Source organism: Portunus trituberculatus, chromosome 49, assembly GCF_017591435.1.
Source record: "Portunus trituberculatus isolate SZX2019 chromosome 49, ASM1759143v1, whole genome shotgun sequence".
Taxonomy (NCBI): Eukaryota; Metazoa; Arthropoda; class Malacostraca; order Decapoda; family Portunidae; genus Portunus; species Portunus trituberculatus.
The window spans coordinates 1,935,623-1,962,736 of record NC_059303.1 but is presented as its reverse complement, the minus strand read 5'-3'; the positions used below and the strand labels follow the sequence as shown (position 1 = coordinate 1,962,736).

At 39.4% G+C, this 27,114-nt stretch overlaps 1 protein-coding gene across 1 annotated transcript in view; it reads right to left on the bottom strand.

Moving 5' to 3' along the window:
- Window positions 1-27,114, bottom strand: part of LOC123499074 (tubulin-specific chaperone D-like) — a 563,551-nt gene that overhangs the window by 32,255 nt on the left and 504,182 nt on the right. Inside the window, exon 20 of the mRNA XM_045246676.1 lies at window positions 159-344. Within this exon, the coding sequence (XP_045102611.1) occupies window positions 159-344 (186 nt within the window). The remainder of the gene's footprint in view (window positions 1-158; window positions 345-27,114) is intronic.

The window sequence follows — 27,114 nt, the reverse complement described above, 5'->3', positions numbered from 1 at the left end:
ACATAACAAGTCCTGAGAGAAATAGGGAAATAGAAATTATTTCCTCTGCTTGTATGACTTAACATGAGTTTATTCTACTTTAGTTTTCCTATCCTCTGCTTCATGTTATAATTATGAGATGATGCATCATCCTGGTTTATTTAGAACAAGACACTTACGCTGTCTAGCACTGCTGAGGAGCTGAGCAGGTCCCCTATTGTTTTGAGTAGTGGCAATGTGATACGTTCAACCTTCTGGTGAGTAGCAAGCTGCTCCATTAGAGTTTCTAGGAAGGCTGCCAACAACACCACCTTTTCAGCCCGGGCACTAAGGTACTTGTGCACTGCTTCATTGGTGTACCGGGACTGTTAGCACAGAATAAAACACTTTTCAATTGGCGATTTTCACTTTGAAATAATGATTAAAAAGATAAAGTATTCATATAAATTTTAAGTACCAACCAACCAACTTTGAAATAATGATTAAAAAGATAAAGTATTCATATAAATTTTAAGTACCAACCTCACAGAAATTTTATTGTTTTCACTACCATACATAAAAAGGTTTTGTACAATGTCAACAATCTTCACAAATTTTTCATTTAATGAAGTGTTAATATGCTTAATTGATTTCTCAATTAATAAATATATCAACATGCTTCCCAACATTTTTTAGATTTCCTTCCTCATGACCAAATATGTAATGTAATTTCTCTGTTCACATACAGGAAAAATTCACACATATAGCTTTCAACCAAGAGTAGTAAGAGTGCTAAAGTAATATGTACTTTTTTTTTGTTTCAAGAATGAAAATAATAAGTGGCCATATGCATCTTAATTGATGCCACACCATAAAATATTAATTATTAGGGTTTTGGCATTCATATCCATGGTGCACAATTACTGGCATAAAAAGATGTTCACAAAAATAATCTTTACTGTTATAAAATGAAAGATTGCATTGAAAAGTACAGGAAAACCAAATAAAGTGGTACCTTGACTTATAGTTTATTTTTTTCTGTGACAGAGCTTGTAACTCAATTTGCTCATAACTTGTAGGATGGAGGAATCTGGTAACCGACAGGAGACATGCAGTTTCCCGCCAAGTCAGTTGTCCAGCTGCCAGCTTGGAAGGAGAGTGTACCCCCTGGTACAGAGACTCAGTAAAGCAGCCCAAGAAGGCCTGCCTTTATTTTCAACCCTTTATGGCACAGTGATTGGAGCTCATATACACCTACACCTACAATGTCTTCACCATGCCGCCTTGTGTATCCTACAAGAGGGCCTGATCTGATGGGCCTGGTAAGCAGTATGGAATCCCTGATGGTATGCCAGTCAATGAGAAACAGACTTTCTGTTGCTGCCACCCCAGAGATATGTGGGATGGAAATTATGCCTGCAGGATTCTGAATATGGCACCACTTGGTGGCGATGTGGCTGCATCTAGCCACATGGCCTGATAAAGAAGCTGTGCTCCACATCTGACTGCTCTGTGTTCCTGACTACCAGTGTGCCCTGGACACTGAACAGTGGGAGGTTCTGGAGCCTGAGGCTGCTCTGGATGCCAAAGGAAGAAGACTCATGCAGCAGACTATGAATCAGGCCATGAGATGGTAGGATTCTTTCAGCAAATGCCAAACCTCATGTGAGTCATTAGGAGTCTACAAGACCTAAAGTGCTCAGGGAGTGTGGATTCCAGTGCCTCAACTGCTGTGGTGATCTGTCTGAGTACATGGACATGTGTAAAGTGATAGTGGGCTTGCATGACCCTGCCCTAAAACAAAAAGTGTTCTGCCGGTGCGACTCCTTCATGGACGAGGACAGCTTGCGTAGCTTTGGTTCCACCTTTGAAGCAGCCCAGCGAGACATGGCAAAATTCACTTAGGAAAGGGTGGTGGTCAGAGTTGACGTCACCGACAATAACATCGCTAAGGAGGAGCTTTTTGTCGCAGTCTCGCAACAGCAGGCACAACTAGTCAAGCATGGTCACAGCAAATCTCTCATTGATATTCCACTTAACATGGCAGCCAGGCAGTGCTATAACTATGGCAAGAGACATAGTGTAGACAAGACGTTGTGCCCAGCATTCACTCCCAAATGTGGGGTGTGTGGCAACTGGGGGCCACTTCAGGAAAATGTAAAGGACAGCCAGGATGCGAGAGACAGGTACACTAGTGAGCAGTGTTACTATCAGTGCAGCAACTCTGAGCTCTGAGCCTATCTTGTAGGTGCTCATGAGTCGCATATAACTGGGGTGACACTGGAAGTTATGGTTGTAGCTGACAAGTGGGCCCAGGTATGTTTCGCTGATCCCTATCGCTGGGTCTGAAGCCAACGCAGTTAAAATGTTGGGCTGGCATCCATGACCTGATGAAAATTCCTCTCCCTGGCGTCAGTATAGCACTGTTCCATGTCAGCCTCTCCGGACACTTTACCATTCAACAGGTGTACTTCATTGAGTCAGTAGAGCGTTTGTACTTGTCATTATCTACCTGCACAGAACTTGGTCTCATCCATATGGTAGCATAGTGAATAAAGTGGTGAGCATGGGATCGGGCAGATGAGATGAGATAAATAGGGGGTGTACTAGTCAGACAATTATCTTAGGGGATTTTAATCTTAAGTCAGTAAACTGGGAGAGGATGGTAGATGCTAGTGAAAATAAGTTTATGGAAAGTTTTCAGGATAACTATTTAGTGCAGATGGTAGATAAACCTACTAGAGGGAGGAAGGTTTTAGACATAGTACTAACAAATATTGAGCATTGTTTAAAGGAAGTTGAGGTAGGAGAGACTTTAACAAACAGTGACCATCATATAATTAGATTTATCATTAATTCCAGTAGGGATAATATAGTGAATAAGACTAGAGTCCCAAACTATCAGAAAGGCAATTATGGTAGGTTACGTCAGTTATTAGGAGAGGTAAACTGGGAAGATAGTTTTGGAAATAAAACTGCACAGGAGATGTGGGATATTTTTGAGGTTGTAGTAAAGGGTATAGTGATGCAGTGTATCCCTTACAAAGATATAGGACAGAGAAACAGGAAGCCATTATGGTGGACTCATGAGATAGGTAGCCAGATCAGAGAGAAGAGGGCATACAGAGAGTTGCAGAAAAGTGGGGAAGATTAGGTACAGACAGGTCAGGGATGATTTGAGTAAGGTTATAAAAAAAGTAAAAGGCAGGCAGAGATAAAACTAGCTAGAGCTGGGAGTAAAGATCCCAAAAATTATATAGTTATTACAAGGTCAGTGATAAAAGAAATAAGGATAGGATTGGACCACTCAGAAAAGATGGTGTAGTAGTGGATCAAAATGAAGACATAGTAGAATTATTGAATGAACAATTTTCTTCAGTATTTACTAGGAAAGAATAGGAAATCCTGTTACAAACAGTGCGACGAGTAGTTTAAGAGCTTTAGAAAATATTGATATAAAACCGGGAATTATTAGGAAATTTATTCTTGAACTAGACGATAGGAAAGCTAGTGGTCCTGATGAGCTACATGCCAGAGTACTTAGGGAGGGTGTAGACAGTATTTCTGAAGCACTTAAGTTAATCTTTGAAAGATCACTTAGGTTTGCTGAGATACCTCAGGACTGGAAGTTAGCTAATGTTACTCCAATATTTAAAAAGGTAGGAAGGATGATGCGAATAATTATAGACCGATCAGTTTAACTAGTATAGTATGTAAGATACTAGAGAAAATCATTAAGGGTAGTATTTGGGAGCATTTAAATGAGAATAGATTAATTAGAGATACCCAACATGGCTTTAGATCAGGGAGGTCCTGTCTTACAAATTTGCTCGATATCTTAGAATATATTACCAAGGAGTTAGATGATGGAAATAGCATAGATGTTATATATCTAGATTTTAGCAAGGCGTTTGATAAGGTACCGCATAGGAGGCTAGTGTACAAATTGAGACTACATGGGATAGGGGGTAGGTTAGTTGATTGGATTAGTGAATGGCTTTCTGATAGGAAACAGAGAGTAGTATTAAATGGGGCAATGTCTGAGTGGAAGGAAGTGGTTAGTGGGGTACCCCAAGGATCAGTGCTAGGACCTCTTCTTTTCTTGGTGTACATTAACGATTTAGATATAGGAATTAGTAGCAAAGTATCAAAGTTTGCAGATGATACTAAGATAGCATGTGCAGTACAGGGTGAAAAGGACAATTACAGAATACAACGAGACCTGGACAGGCTGATAGCATGGGCAGACAGGTGGCAGATGGAGTTTAATTCTAAAAGTGTCAGGTTATGCATTTAGGTAAAGACAACACAAACTTTAACTATGAGATGGAGGGATGTTGGCTAGAGGCAGTAGAGGAAGGAAAGGATTTAGGAGTAGTGATAGACAGGACTATGAAATTTTCAAAGCAATGTTTAGAAGCAAGAAATAGGGCAAATAGGATCCTGGGTTTTATAAATAGAAATGTTAGTTATAAAAGTAAGGAAGTGGTGCGTAGCTTATATAATTCCTATGTTAGGCCCCATTTAGAGTATTGCATACAGGCCTGGTCACCCCACTATAGGCAGGATATCAACATGTTAGAAGCAGTTCAGAGAAGAGCAACTAGGATGATACCAGCATTAAAGCGCCTGGAGTATAGAGATAGATTAAAGGAATTAAACATGTTTTCATTTGAGAGGAGATGTATAAGAGGGATATGATAGAGTTATTTAAAATGTTCTCAGATACAAACTACATAGATGTGAGATCTTTCTTTACCTTAGAGGAGGAAGTAGGACTAGAAATCATGGCAGGAAGATTAGAAAGCAAGGCTGCAGGTTAGATATAAGAAAATATTTCTTTAGTCATAGGATGGTAGACTTTTGGAATGCATTGCCAGAGACGGTTGTAAATAGCACTAGTTTGACAATGTTTAAAAACAGATTAGATAAGCACTTAAATTTATTAGATTTATAATTATGTATAGCGCTGCATGATAGTTTTTATAAGAAATTTACTATAGTTAAACAAAACATGATTCCCATGTATGGGGACCACAAATTGTAGAGGATTTCGCTGTAGGACTTACCCCTGTTAATGGGCCAAATATTTAGAATTAGTATATAATGTATTGTGTACTTGTAAGTGTATCTTTAAGTACTGATGACGAGGTTGCTGTGCGACTGATACAGGATAACCTAGATGGGCCCTGGTGGCCCTTTGTTATCCTATTATTTATGTATGTTATGTATATGTATGTATGTCCACCCATAGGTTCAAATCCCACCACATACTGCTTTGAAGTTGTGCCATTTGTTGAGTGGTTTAAAGTTAGCTATGTACATGTCACCCTGATACCCAGGTTGTAGGTGGTTACACCAAAGATGTGCTTGGGTGGTGATATGGATCCTAATATGGGTACCACTATAAATAAAATTGCCTGCACCACTAATGGGTGGAGGCTGAACAACATTTCCCACTATGCTTTTCAAGTACAGGTACTGTAGGAAAAAAAAAAAAAAAAAAAAAAAAATCAAACTATTGCCACTGATTTCCAGCATGGGGCTGATTGGTGATGGTAGTAGCAGTGACATCCCAGCAAGACCAACCTCTGTGCCTCTTCAGCCTCTCAAGGAAAATGAAGCATGTCTCAAGGAGTGGCTACTACGACAATTTTCGCCCTCAACCTTCCACACTGGATATCCTTGGTCTGTCCTTTACTTATAATCTTAACTAGAAACTTCACATCTCACCTCTTGCTAAAACAGCTTCTATGAAGTTAGGCATTTTGAGGCATCTCAGCCAGTTTTTCTCGCCCCTCTAACTGCTAACTCATATCCGTCCCTGTATGGAATACTCTTCGCATGTTTGGGGAGGGGGTTCCACTCACACAGTTTTATAAAATGAAATAAAAAGCTTTTCATCTCATCAACTCCCCTCCTCTGACTGACTGTCTTCAGCCTCTTTCTCACTGCCAAAATGTTACAACTCTTTCTATCTTTTATTGCTATTTTCATGCTAACTGTTCTACTGATCTTGCTAACTGCATGCCTTCCCTATTCCTGCAGCCTCGCTGCACAAGGCTTTCTTCTTTCTCTCATTTCTAATCTGTCCAACTATAGCACAAGAGTTAACCAGTACTCTTAATCATTCATACGTTTCTCTGGTAAACTCTGGAACTCTCTACCTGCTTCGGTATTTCCGTGGGTGACAGCCCAAAACGTCTTGACACCTCTTCATTAACTTCTGCAACATTAGCAGTCTTAGATCTAATTTTCAATCTGTAGAACACCATCTCTCCTCTCTCATCTTTTCCTCACCAAAACACAGCTGTCTGAGGCTACTGACAGTAGCCCCTTCTCTGTTCCCTCCTACTTTCCCTATCCTCATTTTCGTTCTAAAGCTGGATGTTGCATCTATGTCTAACTTTACTTTTTCATCTTTCCCTCCTTTACTTCATCCTGATGGCACCAATGCCATCTCTTGTCTCTGAAGCTCAACTCTTCTCTCAAATCTTTGCTAACAACTCCACTTTAGAGGATTCTGGGCTTGTCCCTCCCTCTCCTCCTCCCTCTGACTATTTAATGCCTACAATTAAAGTTCTTTGTAATGATGTTTTCCATGCCATTGCTGGCCTAAACCCTCAGAAAGCTTATGGACCTGATGGGTCCCTCCTATTCTGTTGAACCTCAATCACTCAGACCCCGATAACTTGGATTTCACGATAAGTTGGACTCTGACCACTCCAGGGACTAATGTCTGAGTTGAACTGCCTGCCAAGAAAAAAAAATAATAATAAAAATAAATCAATAAATAAAAAAATAAAACACTTTTTTAATCTGTTTTTTATTGACATTAACAAAAATCTAATTCCAACAAAAAATTGCAATTTTGTTTGAGATTGAAATGATACCAAATAATAGTGGATCAGAATTTATACTGATTTCGTGAAAAAATAATAAGTGTAAAAAACACTTTTCAAGAATTTGCTCCTAAAGATTTTTCATAATTTTGCCTATGATTTGTTATTTGTATTCATCTGATTGACATGAAATTTTCACACATGATTGTGTATACAATAGTGACTTCGTGGACCATGATAGAATGAACTCATCAGATCCCTGCTTCTCTAGATAACATTATTCATTCATACTGAGGGTTGGGAAGGCACTATCAGCAACATCACAGCAATATGCTGTTTTACTACTGAACTGGACACTCTCTGAGTTGTTATTAGTGTGTTGAAGTGAGATAATAATACAGTGAAGTATTTATTACTCGTCTGCTCCAGCTTTATACCTCTGTCTCAACATAATCTTTTATAATAGTATTATTGTGAGAATTATGTGATGTATAGTTGTGATGATGAAGGTAGTGAGAAAAAAACAGTGTTTGAAAAGATAATAGCAGTCTTATGATATAGAGAGATGGTGGAGAAGGATGGCAGTGTGGCGTGGGGTGAGGCGAGCATCTTGGAGGGGGAGAGGGGAGGTGAGATTCAAGGTCCAGATATCTCCCAATGATAATACATTTGTTTGTTTGTTTCTTGTTGTCTTCTCTTCTTGAAGTTTCTGATTCTAATCCTCATCAATTTATGCCTGTAAGGATGTTATTTCTGACACCTGGCCACGTACTGTGTAGGGCGTGAGTCAGGCTATGATGCAACTGCACGAGACATTTAAAATGCCTTCCTGGTGGATGGGTATTTAACCCCTTCGCGCCGGATGTTAAAAAAGCCCGCCTGTATGATATATTGGTAGTGCCGCCCAGCGCAGGAAACTCGTGCAAGCTTGTCATACTTGTCATCTTTGTGTATTATGCTGCTATTTTTTTGTCACTATATCGCCTTGAAGAGAAAGTGGGCCTTCTCTCTTCAGAGAGAGAGAGAGAGAGAGAGAGAGAGAGAGAGAGAGAGAGAGAGAGAGAGAGAGAGAGAGAGATGTGACATTTGCTAATATTTTAGACAAGCACGCATGTAGCTTATCTCGAGAGGAAAGAAAAAAGGGAAAAAATAAAGAGAGAGAGAGAGAGAGAGAGAGAGAGAGAGAGAGAGAGAGAGAGAGAGAGAGAGAGAGAGAGAGAGAGAGAGAGAGAGAGAGAGAGAGAGAGAGAGAGAGAGAGAGAGAGAGAGAGAGAGAGAGAGAGAGAGAGAGAGAGAGAGAGAGAGAGAGAGAGAGAGAGAGAGAGAGAGATTAGAAAATTTGTTTTTGTATTTGTGTGTGTGTGTGTGTATTTACCTATTCAACTATTTGTGTATTACAAGGCCCGAGCTAAGCTCTCTGTGTCCTGTCTCTTTGTCCATTCCTGTCATATCTCTCTTTCATCTGATGTGTATTTACCTAATTGCATTTACCTAATTGTAACATACGGGAAAAGAGCTATGCTCGTACTGTCCCGTCTCCATATCTACTAATGTCCAGCTTTTTCTTAAAATCATGAATATTCCTTGCGTTGACCACTTCCACGTCTAAACTATTCCATGCTTCCACCCTTCTATGAGGAAGCTATATTTTTCACATCTCTCCTATAAGTGGCCATTTTTAGTTTTTTCCCATGCCCTCTCGACATTCTTTCATTCCACATACACAGACAGATCTTCCCTATCCATTTTTTCCATGCCAATCATCACTCTGTATATTGCTATAAGGTCTCCCCTTTCTCTTCTGTTTTCCAGGGTCGGAAGTTGCATTCTGTTCAGTCTGTCTTCATAAGTCAAATCTCTTAAGTCCGGCACCATTTTTGTTGCAGCCCTCTGTACTTTCTCTAGTTTCCTTATGTGTTTCTTTAAGTTCGGAGCCCACTGTATTGTTGCATATTCAAGCCTCGGTCTTATCATTGCAGTAATTATTTTCTTCATCATTTCTTCATCTAAATATACGAACGCCACTCATATGTTCCTCAATAAGTTCAATACTTCTCCAATTATTTTTTTATATGTCTCTCTGGCGATAGGTCATTGGTAATTGTCACCCCAAGGTCTTTTTCTTCATGACTGGTTTTTATGTCTTCATTTCCTATCTTGTACATACTCCTGATTCTTCTTTCACTCTTGCCAAACTCTAATTTCTTGCATTTTGTCGTGTTGAACTCCATTTGCCATGTACAGCTCCATTTCCATATTCTGTCCAAGTCTTCCTGGAGTAGTTCGCAATCTTTGTCACATCTCACTTTTCTTAACAATTTTGCATCGTCTGCAAATAGGCTCACATAACTGGACACCCCATCCACCATGTCATTTATGTAGACCGTGAACATTACTGGTGCCAACACTGATCCCTGTGGAACTCCACTCTCCACCAAGCCCCATTCTGATGGTCTGTCCTTAATTATTGTTCTCATTTCTCTTCCTACCAAAAAGTCTTCCATCCATTTTAGTAAACTGTCATGCACTCCTCTTACCATTTCAAGTTTCCAGATCAGTCTCCGGTGTGGTACCTTATCAAAGGCCTTTTTTAAATCCAGATATATTCCATCAGCCCAACCATCTCTTTCCTGTATTACATCTATCACCCTCGAATAGTAACATATCAGGTTTGTCGTGCATGAACGCCCTTTTCTAAAACCAAATTGACACTCACAAAGTATGTCATTTTTCTCCAAGAAGTCTGTCCATCTATTCTTCACCACCCTCTCACACATCTTAGCTACCACACTTGTAAGTGACACTGGTCTATAGTTCAATGGGTCTCTCTTGTTACCTGATTTATAAATTGGGACAATGTTAGCTCTTTTCCAGTCTTGGGGCACTACACCTTCCCTTAATGAGGCATCAATTACTTCACAAACTTTTTCTGCCAGTTGCTCCCTGCATTCTCTTAAAATCCATCCTGATACCCCATCAGGTCCCACAGCTTTTCTCACTTCTAAACATATTCTTGATCTCCTCCACAGTTACTTGAAACTCCTTCATAATCCCTTTCTGTTCCATTACCAGTGGTTTGTCAAAAGCAGTCTCCTTTGTGAATACCTTCCGAAAGCATCCATTCATAGCCTCTGCCATTTCCCTGGGATCCTCACTGCATACTCCATTTACTTCTAAACTTTCAATACTTTCTCTATTGTGTGTGTGTATTTACCTAATTGTATTTACCTAATTGTAACATACGGGAAAAGAGCTATGCTCGTGTTGTCCCGTCTCCATATCTATTAATGTCCAGCTTTTTCTTAAAATCATGAATATTCCTTGCGTTGACCACTTCCACGTCTAAACTATTCCATGCTTCCACCCTTCTATGAGGAAGCTATATTTTTCACATCTCTCCTATAAGTGGCCATTTTAGTTTTTCCCATGCCCTCTCGACATTCTTCCATTCCACATACACAGATCTTCCCTATCCATTTTTCCATGCCAATCATCACTCTGTATATTGCTATCAGGTCTCCCTTTCTCTTCTGTTTTCCAGGGTTGGAAGTTGCATTCTTTTCAGTCTGTCTTCATAAGTCAAATCTCTTAAGTCAGGCACCATTTTGTTGCAGCCCTCTGTACTTTCTCTAGTTTCCTTATGTGTTTCTTTAAGTTCGGAGCCCACTGTATTGTTGCATATTCAAGCCTCGGTCTTATCATTGCAGTAATTATTTTCTTCATCATTTCTTCATCTAGATATCTGAACGCCACTCTTATGTTCCTCAATAAGTTCAATACTTCTCCAATTATTTTGTTTATATGTCTCTCTGGCGATAGGTCATTGGTAATTGTCACCCCAAGGTCTTTTTCTTCATGACTGGTTTTATGTCTTCATTTCCTATCTTGTACATACTCCTGATTCTTCTTTCACTCTTGCCAAACTCTATTTTCTTGCATTTTGTCGTGTTGAACTCCATTTGCCATGTACAGCTCCATTTCCATATTCTGTCCAAGTCTTCCTGGAGTAGTTCGCAATCTTTGTCACATCTCACTTTTCTTAACAATTTTGCATCGTCTGCAAATAGGCTCACATAACTGGACACCCCATCCACCATGTCATTTATGTAGACTGCGAACATTACTGGTGCCAACACTGATCCCTGTGGAACTCCACTCTCCACCAATCCCCATTCTGATGGTCTGTCCTTAATTATTGTTCTCATTTCTCTTCCTACCAAAAGTCTTCCATCCATTTTAGTAAACTGCCATGCACTCCTCCTACCATTTCAAGTTTCCAGATCAGTCTCTGGTGTGGTACCTTATCAAAGGCCTTTTTAAATCCAGATATATTCCATCAGCCCAACCATCTCTTTCCTGTATTACATCTATCACCCTCGAATAGTAACATATCAGGTTTGTCGTGCATGAACGCCCTTTTCTAAAACCAAATTGACACTCACAAAGTATGTCATTTTTCTCCAAGAAGTCTGTCCATCTATTCTTCACCACCCTCTCACACATCTTAGCTACCACACTTGTAAGTGACACTGGTCTATAGTTCAATGGGTCTCTCTTGTTACCTGATTTATAGATTGGGACAATGTTAGCTCTTTTCCAGTCTTGGGGCACTACACCTTCCCTTAATGAGGCATCAATTACTTCACAAACTTTTTCTGCCAATTGCTCCTGCATTCTCTTAAAATCCATCCTGATACCCCATCAGGTCCCACAGCTTTTCTCACTTCTAAACTCCCCATCATGTTCTTGATCTCCTCCACAGTTACTTGAAACTCCTTCATAATCCCTTTCTGTTCCATTACCAGTGGTTTGTCAAAAGCAGTCTCCTTTGTGAATACCTTCCGAAAGCATCCATTCATAGCCTCTGCCATTTCCTGGGATCTTCACTGCATACTCCATTTACTTCTAAACTTTCAATACTTTCTCTATTTTTGATGTTGTTGTTCACATGTCTGTAAAAAGCCTTGGTTGGTCTTTACATTTATCAATTATATCCTTTTCTTGTTTCTTTCTTTCTTCTCTTCTAATCAACACATATTCATTTCTTGCTCTTTTGTAACTTTCCCACTGCTTAATCCGTCTTTTCCTTCTCCACCTCTTCCATGCATCCTCTTTTCTTGTTCTAGCCTTTTCACATCTATCGTTAAACCAGTCCTGCTTTCCAACTTCTCTATGTTGTCTTATTGGTACAAATTTTTCTCACCTTCTTTGTATATTTTTATAAATTCCTTCCACTTTTCATTTGCTCCTTAGCACTCTTGAATTTCATCCAATTTGTCTCTTGAAAGAATTTCTTTAGGTTTCCAAAATCTGTCTTGGCATAATTCCATCTTCCCACTTTATATTCTTCATTTCTTCTAGATTTCTCTTCATCTATCACCTTGAACTCCAAAACTGCATGATCACTCTTTGCTAAAGGGCACTCCACCCTCATCTCCTCAATGACCATTGGCTCTGTACTAAAGACCAAGTCCAGTCTTGACGATGCTCCCTCTCCTCCAAACCTAGTATCTTCTTTGACCCACTGAGTTAACACATTTTCCATTGCCAGTGTCAATAGTGTATTTCCCATGTTGTCTCTGATCCTTCCATTGACCAGTCCTCCCAACACACCTCTTTACAATTAAAATCTCCCATCATTATAGTTCGTTCACAGCCACCCAACATTTCTTCCAGACATGTTCCTGTATCACTTATCATTTCTTCATATTCCTGTACTGACCATGCATTTGTCTTAGGTGGTACGTACACCACTATGTAGTGCCTCTTTTTCCTTCATTAGTTTCTGCTCTGATCTTTAGCACTTCTGCCTTTCCCATACCTTTTTCACTTGATCCACCTTTATATCTTTTTTAACCAGCAACATCACTCCTCCTCCCATCTTACCTACTCTATTTCTTTTCCAAACGTTATATTTCCCTTCTCCAACCATCATCAGGTCTTCTCCTCTCTCAGTTTTGTTTCAGTAAGACCCACAATATCTGGGTTCTTGTCCCTCAAGTAATCGTTGAGTTCTAAAATCCCGATATCACTCCATTTATGTTGGAATACATTACATTTCGCTCATATGTAAGTTTCTTTAGTCCTTTCTTGCTGTACTTTTCTGGGTTATGAACCACTTCCTCAGTCTCATATCCAAGATTCTCCAGAAAAACTCTTTCTTCTCCTCTTCTGTCCTCTCTTCATTTTTTTCAAAGCCTCCTTTCTCAACTCATTTAACATTTCTCTTTCCTTTTCACCGAGATCTCTTCTCAACCAAATCTTCCTTGTTGTTTCCTGCTGGGCTAGCCTCCATGACTTCTCCACCAATTCATCTACATCCTTTTGTGACTTAAGTTTGATTCTTATTGGCCTCATACCTTCTCTTGTGAACTTTCCAATTCTATGGAAGTCCTCTATTTCTTGTACTAGGTCTTTTCCTCCTCCTGCACCACATTAATGATATTATTTATCACCTTTTTATGTTTTCTCTCTCTCCATTTTACTCGGTGTCTTATCCTCCTCCACACCAAATATCACCACACATCTCTTTTTGTCTACAGTTTCCCTCACCAATGTCTCATTTGACTTAATAACCTTCACCACTTTCTCAGCAATCTTCTCTTCTATGATCTGTTGATCTATAATTTCAGCAAGGCCCAAAGTTTTCTCCCCAGACTCTTTGATTTCCTTTTCCAGACTTGCAACTTTGTAATTTACCTCCTTTCTTTCCACTTCCTGACTTTTTTTCCATTCAGCCTGCTTCTCCATCACTTTTCCTAGAGATTCTCCACATTTTCGCAATTCACTTTAATTAGCTTAACTTCTGCTCTGAGCTCAGCGACCACCTCCGTGTGTGTGTGTGTGTGTGTGTGTGTGTGTGTGTGTGTATTTACCTAATTGTATTTACCTAATTGTAACATACGGAAAAGAGCTATGCTCGTGTTGTCCCGTCTCCATATCTATTAATGTCCAGCTTTTCTTAAAATCATGAATATTCCTTGCGTTGACCACTTCCACGTCTAAACTATTCCATGCTTCCACCCTTCTATGAGGAAGCTATATTTTTCACATCTCTCCTATAAGTGGCCATTTTAGTTTTTCCCATGCCCTCTCGACATTCTTCCATTCCACATACACAGATCTTCCCTATCCATTTTTCCATGCCAATCATCACTCTGTATATTGCTATCAGGTCTCCCCTTTCTCTTCTGTTTTCCAGGGTTGGAAGTTGCATTCTTTTCAGTCTGTCTTCATAAGTCAAATCTCTTAAGTCAGGCACCATTTTTGTTGCAGCCCTCTGTACTTTCTCTAGTTTCCTTATGTGTTTCTTTAAGTTCGGAGCCCACTGTATTGTTGCATATTCAAGCCTCGGTCTTATCATTGCAGTAATTATTTTCTTCATCATTTCTTCATCTAGATATCTGAACGCCACTCTTATGTTCCTCAATAAGTTCAATACTTCTCCAATTATTTTGTTTATATGTCTCTCTGGCGATAGGTCATTGGTAATTGTCACCCCAAGGTCTTTTCTTCATGACTGGTTTTATGTCTTCATTTCCTATCTTGTACATACTCCTGATTCTTCTTTCACTCTTGCCAAACTCTATTTTCTTGCATTTTGTCGTGTTGAACTCCATTTGCCATGTACAGCTCCATTTCCATATTCTGTCCAAGTCTTCCTGGAGTAGTTCGCAATCTTTGTCACATCTCACTTTTCTTAACAATTTTGCATCGTCTGCAAATAGGCTCACATAACTGGACACCCCATCCACCATGTCATTTATGTAGACTGCGAACATTACTGGTGCCAACACTGATCCCTGTGGAACTCCACTCTCCACCAATCCCCATTCTGATGGTCTGTCCTTAATTATTGTTCTCATTTCTCTTCCTACCAAAAGTCTTCCATCCATTTTAGTAAACTGCCATGCACTCCTCCTACCATTTCAAGTTTCCAGATCAGTCTCTGGTGTGGTACCTTATCAAAGGCCTTTTTTAAATCCAGATATATTCCATCAGCCCAACCATCTCTTTCCTGTATTACATCTATCACCCTCGAATAGTAACATATCAGGTTTGTCGTGCATGAACGCCCTTTCTAAAACCAAATTGACACTCACAAAGTATGTCATTTTCTCCAAGAAGTCTGTCCATCTATTCTTCACCACCCTCTCACACATCTTAGCTACCACACTTGTAAGTGACACTGGTCTATAGTTCAATGGGTCTCTCTTGTTACCTGATTTATAGATTGGGACAATGTTAGCTCTTTTCCAGTCTTGGGGCACTACACCTTCCCTTAATGAGGCATCAATTACTTCACAAACTTTTTCTGCCAATTGCTCCTGCATTCTCTTAAAATCCATCCTGATACCCCATCAGGTCCCACAGCTTTTCTCACTTCTAAACTCCCCATCATGTTCTTGATCTCCTCCACAGTTACTTGAAACTCCTTCATAATCCCTTTCTGTTCCATTACCAGTGGTTTGTCAAAAGCAGTCTCCTTTGTGAATACCTTCCGAAAGCATCCATTCATAGCCTCTGCCATTTCCTGGGATCTTCACTGCATACTCCATTTACTTCTAAACTTTCAATACTTTCTCTATTTTTGATGTTGTTGTTCACATGTCTGTAAAAAGCCTTGGTTGGTCTTTACATTTATCAATTATATCCTTTTCTTGTTTCTTTCTTTCTTCTCTTCTAATCAACACATATTCATTTCTTGCTCTTTTGTAACTTTCCACTGCTTAATCCGTCTTTTCCTTCTCCACCTCTTCCATGCATCCTCTTTTCTTGTTCTAGCCTTTTCACATCTATCGTTAAACCAGTCCTGCTTTCCAACTTCTCTATGTTGTCTTATTGGTACAAATTTTTCTCACCTTCTTTGTATATTTTATAAATTCCTTCCACTTTTCATTTGCTCCTTAGCACTCTTGAATTTCATCAATTTGTCTCTTGAAAGAATTTCTTTAGGTTTCCAAAATCTGTCTTGGCATAATTCCATCTTCCCACTTTATATTCTTCATTTCTTCTAGATTTCTCTTCGTCTATCACCTTGAACTCCAAAACTGCATGATCACTCTTTGCTAAAGGGCACTCCACCCTCATCTCCTCAATGACCATTGGCTCTGTACTAAAGACCAAGTCCAGTCTTGACGATGCTCCCTCTCCTCCAAACCTAGTATCTTCTTTGACCCACTGAGTTAACACATTTTCCATTGCCAGTGTCAATAGTGTATTTCCCCATGTTGTCTCTGATCCTTCCATTGACCAGTCCTCCCAACACACCTCTTTACAATTAAAATCTCCCATCATTATAGTTCGTTCACAGCCACCCAACATTTCTTCCAGACATGTTCCTGTATCACTTATCATTTCTTCATATTCCTGTACTGACCATGCATTTGTCTTAGGTGGTACGTACACCACTATGTAGTGCCTCTTTTTCCTTCATTAGTTTCTGCTCTGATCTTTAGCACTTCTGCCTTTCCCATACCTTTTTCACTTGATCCACCTTTATATCTTTTTAACCAGCAACATCACTCCTCCTCCCATCTTACCTACTCTATTTCTTTTCCAAACGTTATATTTCCTTCTCCAACCTTCATCAGGTCTTCTCCTCTCTCAGTTTTGTTTCAGTAAGACCCACAATATCTGGGTTCTTGTCCCTCAAGTAATCGTTGAGTTCTAAAATCCCGATATCACTCCATTTATGTTGGAATACATTACATTTCGCTCATATGTAAGTTTCTTTAGTCCTTTCTTGCTGTACTTTTCTGGGTTATGAACCACTTCCTCAGTCTCATATCCAAGATTCTCCAGAAAAACTCTTTCTTCTCCTCTTCTGTCCTCTCTTCATTTTTTTCAAAGCCTCCTTTCTCAACTCATTTAACATTTCTCTTTCCTTTTCACCGAGATCTCTTCTCAACCAAATCTTCCTTGTTGTTTCCTGCTGGGCTAGCCTCCATGACTTCTCCACCAATTCATCTACATCCTTTTGTGACTTAAGTTTGATTCTTATTGGCCTCATACCTTCTCTTGTGAACTTTCCAATTCTATGGAAGTCCTCTATTTCTTGTACTAGGTCTTTTCCTCCTCTTGCACCACATTAATGATATTATTTATCACCTTTTTATGTTTTCTCTCTCTCCATTTTACTCGGTGTCTTATCCTCCTCCACACCAAATATCACCACACATCTCTTTTTGTCTACAGTTTCCCTCACCAATGTCTCATTTGACTTAATAACCTTCACCACTTTCTCAGCTATCTTCTCTTCTATGATCTGTTGATCTATAATTTCAGCAAGGCCCAAAGTTTTCTCCCTGACTCTTTGATTTCCTTTTCCAGACTTGCAACTTTGTAATTTACCTCCTTTCTTTCCACTTCCTGACTTTTTCCATTCAGCCTGCTTCTCCATCACTTTTCCTAGAGATTCTCCACATTTTCGCAATTCACTTTAATTAGCTTAACTTCCTCTTTCAGTGCTGCATTTTCCTTCTTCATATCGGCACAGTCTTTCTTTACATTGTCATAACTCGTTTCCAGGCCCTCATACTTTTCAAACAGTTTTCAATTTTACCTTCTAACTCCAGAATTTTCTTCACATAAGCGCTCTTTTCCATTGTGTGTGTGTGTGTGTGTGTGTGTGTGTGTGTGTGTGTGTGTGTGTGTGTGTGTGTGTGTGTATTTACCTAATTGTATTTACCTAATTGTAACATACGGAAAAGAGCTATGCTCGTGTTGTCCCGTCTCCATATCTATTAATGTCCAGCTTTTCTTAAAATCATGAATATTCCTTGCGTTGACCACTTCCACGTCTAAACTATTCCATGCTTCCACCCTTCTATGAGGAAGCTATATTTTCACATCTCTCCTATAAGTGGCCATTTTAGTTTTTCCCATGCCCTCTCGACATTCTTCCATTCCACATACACAGATCTTCCCTATCCATTTTTCCATGCCAATCATCACTCTGTATATTGCTATCAGGTCTCCCCTTTCTCTTCTGTTTTCCAGGGTTGGAAGTTGCATTCTTTTCAGTCTGTCTTCATAAGTCAAATCTCTTAAGTCAGGCACCATTTTCGTTGCAGCCCTCTGTACTTTCTCTAGTTTCCTTATGTGTTTCTTTAAGTTCGGAGCCCACTGTATTGTTGCATATTCAAGCCTCGGTCTTATCATTGCAGTAATTATTTTCTTCATCATTTCTTCATCTAGATATCTGAACGCCACTCTTATGTTCCTCAATAAGTTCAATACTTCTCCAATTATTTTGTTTATATGTCTCTCTGGCGATAGGTCATTGGTAATTGTCACCCCAAGGTCTTTTCTTCATGACTGGTTTTATGTCTTCATTTCCTATCTTGTACATACTCCTGATTCTTCTTTCACTCTTGCCAAACTCTATTTTCTTGCATTTTGTCGTGTTGAACTCCATTTGCCATGTACAGCTCCATTTCCATATTCTGTCCAAGTCTTCCTGGAGTAGTTCGCAATCTTTGTCACATCTCACTTTTCTTAACAATTTTGCATCGTCTGCAAATAGGCTCACATAACTGGACACCCCATCCACCATGTCATTTATGTAGACTGCGAACATTACTGGTGCCAACACTGATCCCTGTGGAACTCCACTCTCCACCAATCCCCATTCTGATGGTCTGTCCTTAATTATTGTTCTCATTTCTCTTCCTACCAAAAGTCTTCCATCCATTTTAGTAAACTGCCATGCACTCCTCCTACCATTTCAAGTTTCCAGATCAGTCTCTGGTGTGGTACCTTATCAAAGGCCTTTTTTAAATCCAGATATATTCCATCAGCCCAACCATCTCTTTCCTGTATTACATCTATCACCCTCGAATAGTAACATATCAGGTTTGTCGTGCATGAACGCCCTTTCCTAAAACCAAATTGACACTCACAAAGTATGTCATTTTCTCCAAGAAGTCTGTCCATCTAGTCTTCACCACCCTCTCACACATCTTAGCTACCACACTTGTAAGTGACACTGGTCTATAGTTCAATGGGTCTCTCTTGTTACCTGATTTATAGATTGGGACAATGTTAGCTCTTTTCCAGTCTTGGGGCACTACACCTTCCCTTAATGAGGCATCAATTACTTCACAAACTTTTTCTGCCAATTGCTCCTGCATTCTCTTAAAATCCATCCTGATACCCCATCAGGTCCCACAGCTTTTCTCACTTCTAAACTCCCCATCATGTTCTTGATCTCCTCCACCGTTACTTGAAACTCCTTCATAATCCCTTTCTGTTCCATTACCAGTGGTTTGTCAAAAGCAGTCTCCTTTGTGAATACCTTCCGAAAGCATCCATTCATAGCCTCTGCCATTTCCTGGGATCTTCACTGTATACTCCATTTACTTCTAAACTTTCAATACTTTCTCTATTTTTGATGTTGTTGTTCACATGTCTGTAAAAAAGCCTTGGTTGGTCTTTACATTTATCAATTATATCCTTTTCTTGTTTCTTTCTTTCTTCTCTTCTAATCAACACATATTCATTTCTTGCTCTTTTGTAACTTTCCACTGCTTAATCCGTCTTTTCCTTCTCCACCTCTTCCATGCATCCTCTTTTCTTGTTCTAGCCTTTTCACATCTATCGTTAAACCAGTCCTGCTTTCCAACTTCTCTATGTTGTCTTATTGGTACAAATTTTTCTCACCTTCTTTGTATATTTTTATAAATTCCTTCCACTTTTCATTTGCTCCTTAGCACTCTTGAATTTCATCAATTTGTCTCTTGAAAGAATTTCTTTAGGTTTCCAAAATCTGTCTTGGCATAATTCCATCTTCCCACTTTATATTCTTCATTTCTTCTAGATTTCTCTTCGTCTATCACCTTGAACTCCAAAACTGCATGATCACTCTTTGCTAAAGGGCACTCCACCCTCATCTCCTCAATGACCATTGGCTCTGTACTAAAGACCAAGTCCAGTCTTGACGATGCTCCCTCTCCTCCAAACCTAGTATCTTCTTTGACCCACTGAGTTAACACATTTTCCATTGCCAGTGTCAATAGTGTATTTCCCCATGTTGTCTCTGATCCTTCCATTGACCAGTCCTCCCAACACACCTCTTTACAATTAAAATCTCCCATCATTATAGTTCGTTCACAGCCACCCAACATTTCTTCCAGACATGTTCCTGTATCACTTATCATTTCTTCATATTCCTGTACTGACCATGCATTTGTCTTAGGTGGTACGTACACCACTATGTAGTGCCTCTTTTTCCTTCATTAGTTTCTGCTCTGATCTTTAGCACTTCTGCCTTTCCCATACCTTTTTCACTTGATCCACCTTTATATCTTTTTAACCAGCAACATCACTCCTCCTCCCATCTTACCTACTCTATGTGTGTGTGTGTGTGTGTGTGTGTGTGTGTGTGTGTGTGTGTGTGTGTGTGTGTGTGTGTGTGTGTGTGTGTATTTACCTAGTTGTAGTTTTACAGGGCCTGGGCTTTATGCTCGTGTGGCCCGTCTCCATATCTACACTTATCCAATCTTACTTTAAAAGTATGCACACTCGTTGCAGACACTACTTCTTCATTTATACTGTTCCACGTCTCAATACATCTTTGTGGGAAACTATATTTTTTAACATCTCTCAGACATCTTCCTTTTCTCAGCTTTTTACTATGCGATCTTGTGCTTCGAATGTCATATTCTTCTCTCAGGATCAGTTTCTCATTATCCACTTGGTCCATTCCGTTCATCAATTTAAAAACTTGTATCAGGTCTCCTCTCTCCCTTCTTTGTTCCAGGGTTGGTAGATCCATAGCCTTTAGTCTCTCCTCATATGTCATCCCTTCAAATTCTGGAACCATTCTTATAGCCATTTTTTGTAGTCTCTCCAATTTCCTTGTGTTTCTTTTTATAAGGGGTCCACACTACTCCTGCATATTCCAATCTGGGTCTTATTAAAGTACTTATCAATTTCTTCATCATTTCTTTGTCTATGTGGTGAAATGCTAATCCAATATTCCTTAGCAAATTATATGTTTCTCTAAAAATTCTATCAATATGGCTTACTGGTTGATTGTTTTCTTCCATCGTCACTCCTAAGTCCTTTTCCTTTTTTACTTTCTCCAGTTCTACTCCATCTCCCATCTTATAGATTCCCACGGGTTGTCTTTCACTCTTTCCCATTTCCATGACATGGCTTTTGTTCACATTGAATTCCATTTCCCATTTTTTGCTCCATTCCCATATCTTATTTAGGTCTTCTTGCAGTATTTCACAATCCTCTTTTTGCTTTATAACTCTGCAGTTTCGTATCATCTGCAAACAGATTTATGTAGCTGTTCACTCCTTCTGGCATGTCGTTAATATAAATGAGGAAAAGTATTGGTGCCAATACTGACCCTGTGGCACTCCACTTTCTACTGCTCTCCACTTGGACTTCATATCTTTAACTACCGTCCTTATTTCTCTCCCCCTCAAATAATTTTCTATCCATCTCAATGTGCTTCCTTTTAAGCCACCCTTCTCCTCTAACTTCCATAGTAATCTTGCATGTGGCACTTTGTCAAACGCCTTTTTTAAATCCAAATGAATACAGTCAACTCATCCCTCTCTCTTGTACTCTATCAACTATTCTAGAATAGAAACTCAGTAAATTAGTTACACAAGACCGTCTTTTCTAAAACCAAATTGGCTATTTGATATTAATTTGTTGTCTTCAAGGAACTTGATCCATTGTTTCTTTATTATTCTTTCACATCTTGCATATTACACTAGTTAGTGATACCGGTCTGTAATTTAAAGGTTCTTCCTTCCTTCCACTCTTATATATGGGAACCACCTCAGCTCTTTTCCATTCTACTGGTACTGTTCCATTTTCTATTGAGCATTTTATGATGTTGTATATAGGACTTGCTAGTTCTTCCCTACATTCTTTCAGTATTCTGCCTGAGACTTCATCTGGTCCCATTGCCTTGTCTTCATCCAGTTCCTTCATTAATTCTTTTATTTCAAGCTTGGTTACTTTAATCTCTTTCAAATATACTGTCTCTCTATTACCCTGTGGCCTTTCAAATTTATATTAGTAAAGACCTCCTGGAATTTATTATTTAATAGTTCTGCCATAGTTTTTGGGTCTTCCACCATCCCGTTCTCTCCTTTTAACCTTTCTATTGTTTCTCTTTGTCTAATTTTTCCATTTATGAATCTATAGAACAATTTTGGTTGCTCCTTACATTTTTCGACAATGTCCTTTTCAAAGTTCTTTTCCTTTTCCTTCCTTACCTTAACATATTCATCTCTCGCTGCCTTGAAGTTTTCCTTATTTGTTGGATTTCTATTTCTCCTCCATCTTTTCCATGCTCCATCTCTTTTCTCCTTTGCCCTAGCACACCTTGCATTAAACCAATCTTTCTTTCCTTCTTCTTTAGGTCTATATTTTGGGACATATTCCCTGACTCCTGTTTTATATATTTCCAAAAATAAGTTATACTTCTCTTGCATCGTCTCTGAGTTTTCCATCTCCTCCCAGTTTACATTTTCTAAAATAGTTCCTGAGATTCTCAATATCAGCCTTTCTGTAGTTTAATCGGTCTCCTTTGTATGAATCGTCTCTATCTTCCTTTCCCTTTTCTATATCTATTTCTAATATTACATGGTCACTTTTTCCCAATGGGCACTTATATCTTATATCATCATTTTAAGCGAGGGTCAACAGTAGTTCTCAAGAACTATGGTTCTGTGCTTGCACTTTGCCTGACTAAACTCTTTCAACTATGCCTATTGACCTTTTCTTCTTGCTGGAAGTTTGCCTACATTCAGCCTGTTGCTAAAAAGGGTGACCGTTCTACCCCTTCAAACTACCATCCTATAGCTTTAATCTCTTGCTTGTCTAAAGTTTTTAATCTATTCTCAATAGGAAGATTTTTAAACATCTGTCACTTCACAATCTTCTATCTGATCACCAGTATGGCTTCCATCAAGGTTGCTCTACTGGTGATCTGACTTTCCTTACTGAGTCTTGGTCATTCTCTTTTAGAGATTTCGGTGAAACTTTTGCTGTCATGTTAGACATATCAAAAGCTTTTGATAGAGTCTGGCATAAAGCTTTGATTTCCAAACTGCCCTCCTACGGTTTCTATTCTTCTCTCTGCAACTTTATTTCAAGTTTCTTTTCCAACCATTCTATTGCAGCCATGGTAGATGGCCACTGTTCTTCTCCTAAATCTACTAAGAGTGGTGTTCCTCAGGGTTCTGTCCTGTAAGCCACTTTCTTTCTATTATTCATTAATGATTTTCTTGACCAAACTTCTTGCCCTAACCACTCCTACGCTGATGTTACCACCTACATCTTTCCATATCCTTTCAGAGACGACCAACCCTTAACCCCTTCAATACGGTGACGCCTATGTAGGCGTCATGAAGCCCCAGTAGCATATACGGTGACGCCTACGTAGGCGTCATATTTCTTTTCTGAGCTTTCTTCAGTTCAGTTGTCCTGTATAGTGTGTTGGATACTAACTACACACGTCGTATGCTGTCTTTGAAATCCTAGTGCTCCTCCCACCATCCTTGTCTCCACCAATCACTAAACATAAGCTACATGCGTTCCGCCTTCTGTTTAAAATTACCCAATGGCATAGACTGTTCCCATCTCTCTCTCTCTCTCTCTCTCTCTCTCTCTCTCTCTCTCTCTCTCTCTCTCTCTCTCTCTCTCTCTCTCTCTCTCTCTCTATCTTTTATTGAAGATAAGTTACATGTGCCATGTAACATTCGTGAAAACACACACACACACACACACACACACACACACACACACACACACACACACACACACACACATCATACACATACACACACACTCATACACACACACACACCAAGGCTTTTTTACAGACATGTGAACAACAACATCAAAAATAGAGGAAGTATTGAAAGTTTAGAAGTAAATGGAGTATGCAGTGAGGATCCCAGGGAAATGGCAGAGGCTATGAATGGATGCTTTCGGAAGGTATTCACAAAGGAGACTGCTTTTGACAAACCACTGGTAATGGAACAGAAAGGGATTATGAAGGAGTTTCAAGTAACTGTGGAGGAGATCAAGAATATGATGGGGAGTTTAGAAGTGAGAAAAGCTGTGGGACCTGATGGGGTATCAGGATGGATTTTAAGAGAATGCAGGAGCAACTGGCAGAAAAAGTTTGTGAAGTAATTGATGCCTCATTAAGGGAAGGTGTAGTGCCCCAAGACTGGAAAAGAGCTAACATTGTCCCAATCTATAAATCAGGTAACAAGAGACCCATTGAACTATAGACCAGTGTCACTTACAAGTGTGGTAGCTAAGATGTGTGAGAGGGTGGTGAAGAATAGATGGACAGACTTCTTGGAGAAAAATGACATACTTTGTGAGTGTCAATTTGGTTTTAGAAAAGGCGTTCATGCACGACAAACCTGATATGTTACTATTCGAGGGTGATAGATGTAATACAGGAAAGAGATGGTTGGGCTGATGGAATATATCTGGATTTAAAAAGGCCTTTGATAAGGTACCACACGGAGACTGATCTGGAAACTTGAAATGGTAGGAGTGCATGGCAGTTTACTAAAATGGATGGAAGACTTTTGGTAGGAAGAGAAATGAGAACAATAATTAAGGACAGACCATCAGAATGGGGCTTGGTGGAGAGTGGAGTTCCACAGGGATCAGTGTTGGCACCAGTAATGTTCGCGGTCTACATAAATGACATGGTGGATGGGGTGTCCAGTTATGTGAGCCTATTTGCAGACGATGCAAAATTGTTAAGAAAAGTGAGATGTGACAAAGATTGCGAACTACTCCAGGAAGACTTGACAGAATATGGAAATGGAGCTGTACATGGCAAATGGAGTTCAACACGACAAAATGCAAGAAAATAGAGTTTGGCAAGAGTGAAAGAAGAATCAGGAGTATGTACAAGATAGGAAATGAAGACATAAAACCAGTCATGAAGAAAAGACCTTGGGGTGACAATTACCAATGACCTATCGCCAGAGAGACATATAAACAAAATAATTGGAGAAGTATTGAACTTATTGAGGAACATAAGAGTGGCGTTCGTATATTTAGATGAAGAAATGATGAAGAAAATAATTACTGCAATGATAAGACCGAGGCTTGAATATGCAACAATACAGTGGGCTCGAACTTAAAGAAACACATAAGGAAACTAGAGAAAGTACAGAGGGCTGCAACAAAAATGGTGCCTGACTTAAGAGATTTGACTTATGAAGACAGACTGAAAAGAATGCAACTTCCGACCCTGGAAAACAGAAGAGAAAGGGAGACCTGATAGCAATATACAGAGTGATGATTGGCATGGAAAAATGGATAGGGAAGATCTGTGTATGTGGAATGAAAGAATGTCGAGAGGGCATGGGAAAAAACTAAAAATGGCCACTTATAGGAAAGATGTGAAAAAATATAGCTTCCCTCATAGAAGGGTGGAAGCATGGAATAGTTTAGACGTGGAAGTGGTCAACGCAAGGAATATTCATGATTTTAAGAAAAAGCTGGACATTAATAGATATGGAGACGGGACAACACGAGCATAGCTCTTTTCCCGTATGTTACAATTAGGTAAATACAATTAGGTAAATACACACACACACACACACGGGACACCGTCGATGGTGGATGTGGTCGCTGAGCTCCAGAGCAATCATCTCTAATTCTACAGTTACCATTGCCTAAGAGTAACCAAGGTGGGAAAGGAGCTTGTAATGTTTGTCCCGTCTCCATATAGTCATGTTAACTGTTGATTAGCAAAATAATGTCCAGGGAAGGTGAATATAAACTGTAGCCTGCGTTTGAGCCATCAGCTGGTTTGTTTACATCTGCGCAACATGGCGGCCGTGAACTCGAAAGATGAATCAGACTTCACAGGATTTCAAGGAATAATGGAGAAGAGCGTTTATGTGAAGAAAATTCTGGAGTTGGAAGGTAAAATTGAAAACTGTTTGAAAAGTATGGGGCCTGGAAACGAGTTATGACAATGTAATGAAAGAGTGCGCCGATATGAAGAAAGAAAATGAAGTACTGAAAGAGGAAGTTAAGCTAATTAAAGTGAATTGCGAAAATGTGGAGAATCTCTAGGAAAAGTGATGGAGAAGCAGGCTGAATGGAAAAAAAGTCAGGAAGTGGAAAGAAAGGAGGTAAATTACAAAGTTGCAAGTCTGGAAAAGGAAATCAAAGAGTCTGGGAGAAAACTTTGGGCCTTGCTGAAATTATAGATCAACAGATCATAGAAGAGAAGATTGCTGAGAAAGTGGTGAAGGTTATTAAGTCAAATGAGACATTGGTGAGGGAAACTGTAGACAAAAAGAGATGTGTGGTGATATTTGGTGTGGAGGAGGATAAGACACCGAGTAAAATGGAGAGAGAAAAACATAAAAAGGTGATAAATAATATCATTAATGTGGTGCAGGAGGAGGAAAAGACCTAGTACAAGAAATAGAGGACTTCCATAGAATTGGAAAGTTCACAGGAGAAGGTATGAGGCCAATAAGAATCAAACTTAAGTCACAAAAGGATGTAGATGAATTGGTGGAGAAGTCATGGAGGCTAGCCCAGCAGGAAACAACAAGGAAGATTTGGTTGAGAAGAGATCTCGGTGAAAAGGAAAGAGAAATGTTAAATGAGTTGAGAAAGGAGGCTTTGAAAAAAAATGAAGAGAGGACAGAAGAGGAGAAGAAAGAGTTTTCTGGAGAATCTTGGATATGAGACTGAGGAAGTGGTTCATAACCCAGAAAAGTACAGCAAGAAAGGACTAAAGAAACTTACGTATGAGCGGAATGTAATGTATTCCAACATAAATGGAGTGATATCGGGATTTTAGAACTCAACGATTACTTGAGGGACAAGAACCCAGATATTGTGGGTCTTACTGAAACAAAACTGAGAGAGGAGAAGACCTGATGATGGTTGGAGAAGGAAATATAATGTTTGGAAAAGAAATAGAGTAGGTAAGATGGGAGGAGGAGTGATGTTGCTGGTTAAAAAGATATAAAGGTGGATCAAGTGAAAGAAGGTATGGGAAAGGCAGAAGTGCTAAAGATCAGAGCAGAAACTAATGAAGGAAAAAGAGGCACTACATAGTGGTGTACGTACCACCTAAGACAAATGCATGGTCAGTACAGGAATATGAAGAAATGATAAGTGATACAGGAACATGTCTGGAAGAAATGTTGGGTGGCTGTGAACGAACTATAATGATGGGAGATTTTAATTGTAAAGAGGTGTGTTGGGAGGACTGGTCAATGGAAGGATCAGAGACAACATGGGAAATACACTATTGACACTGGCAATGGAAAATGTG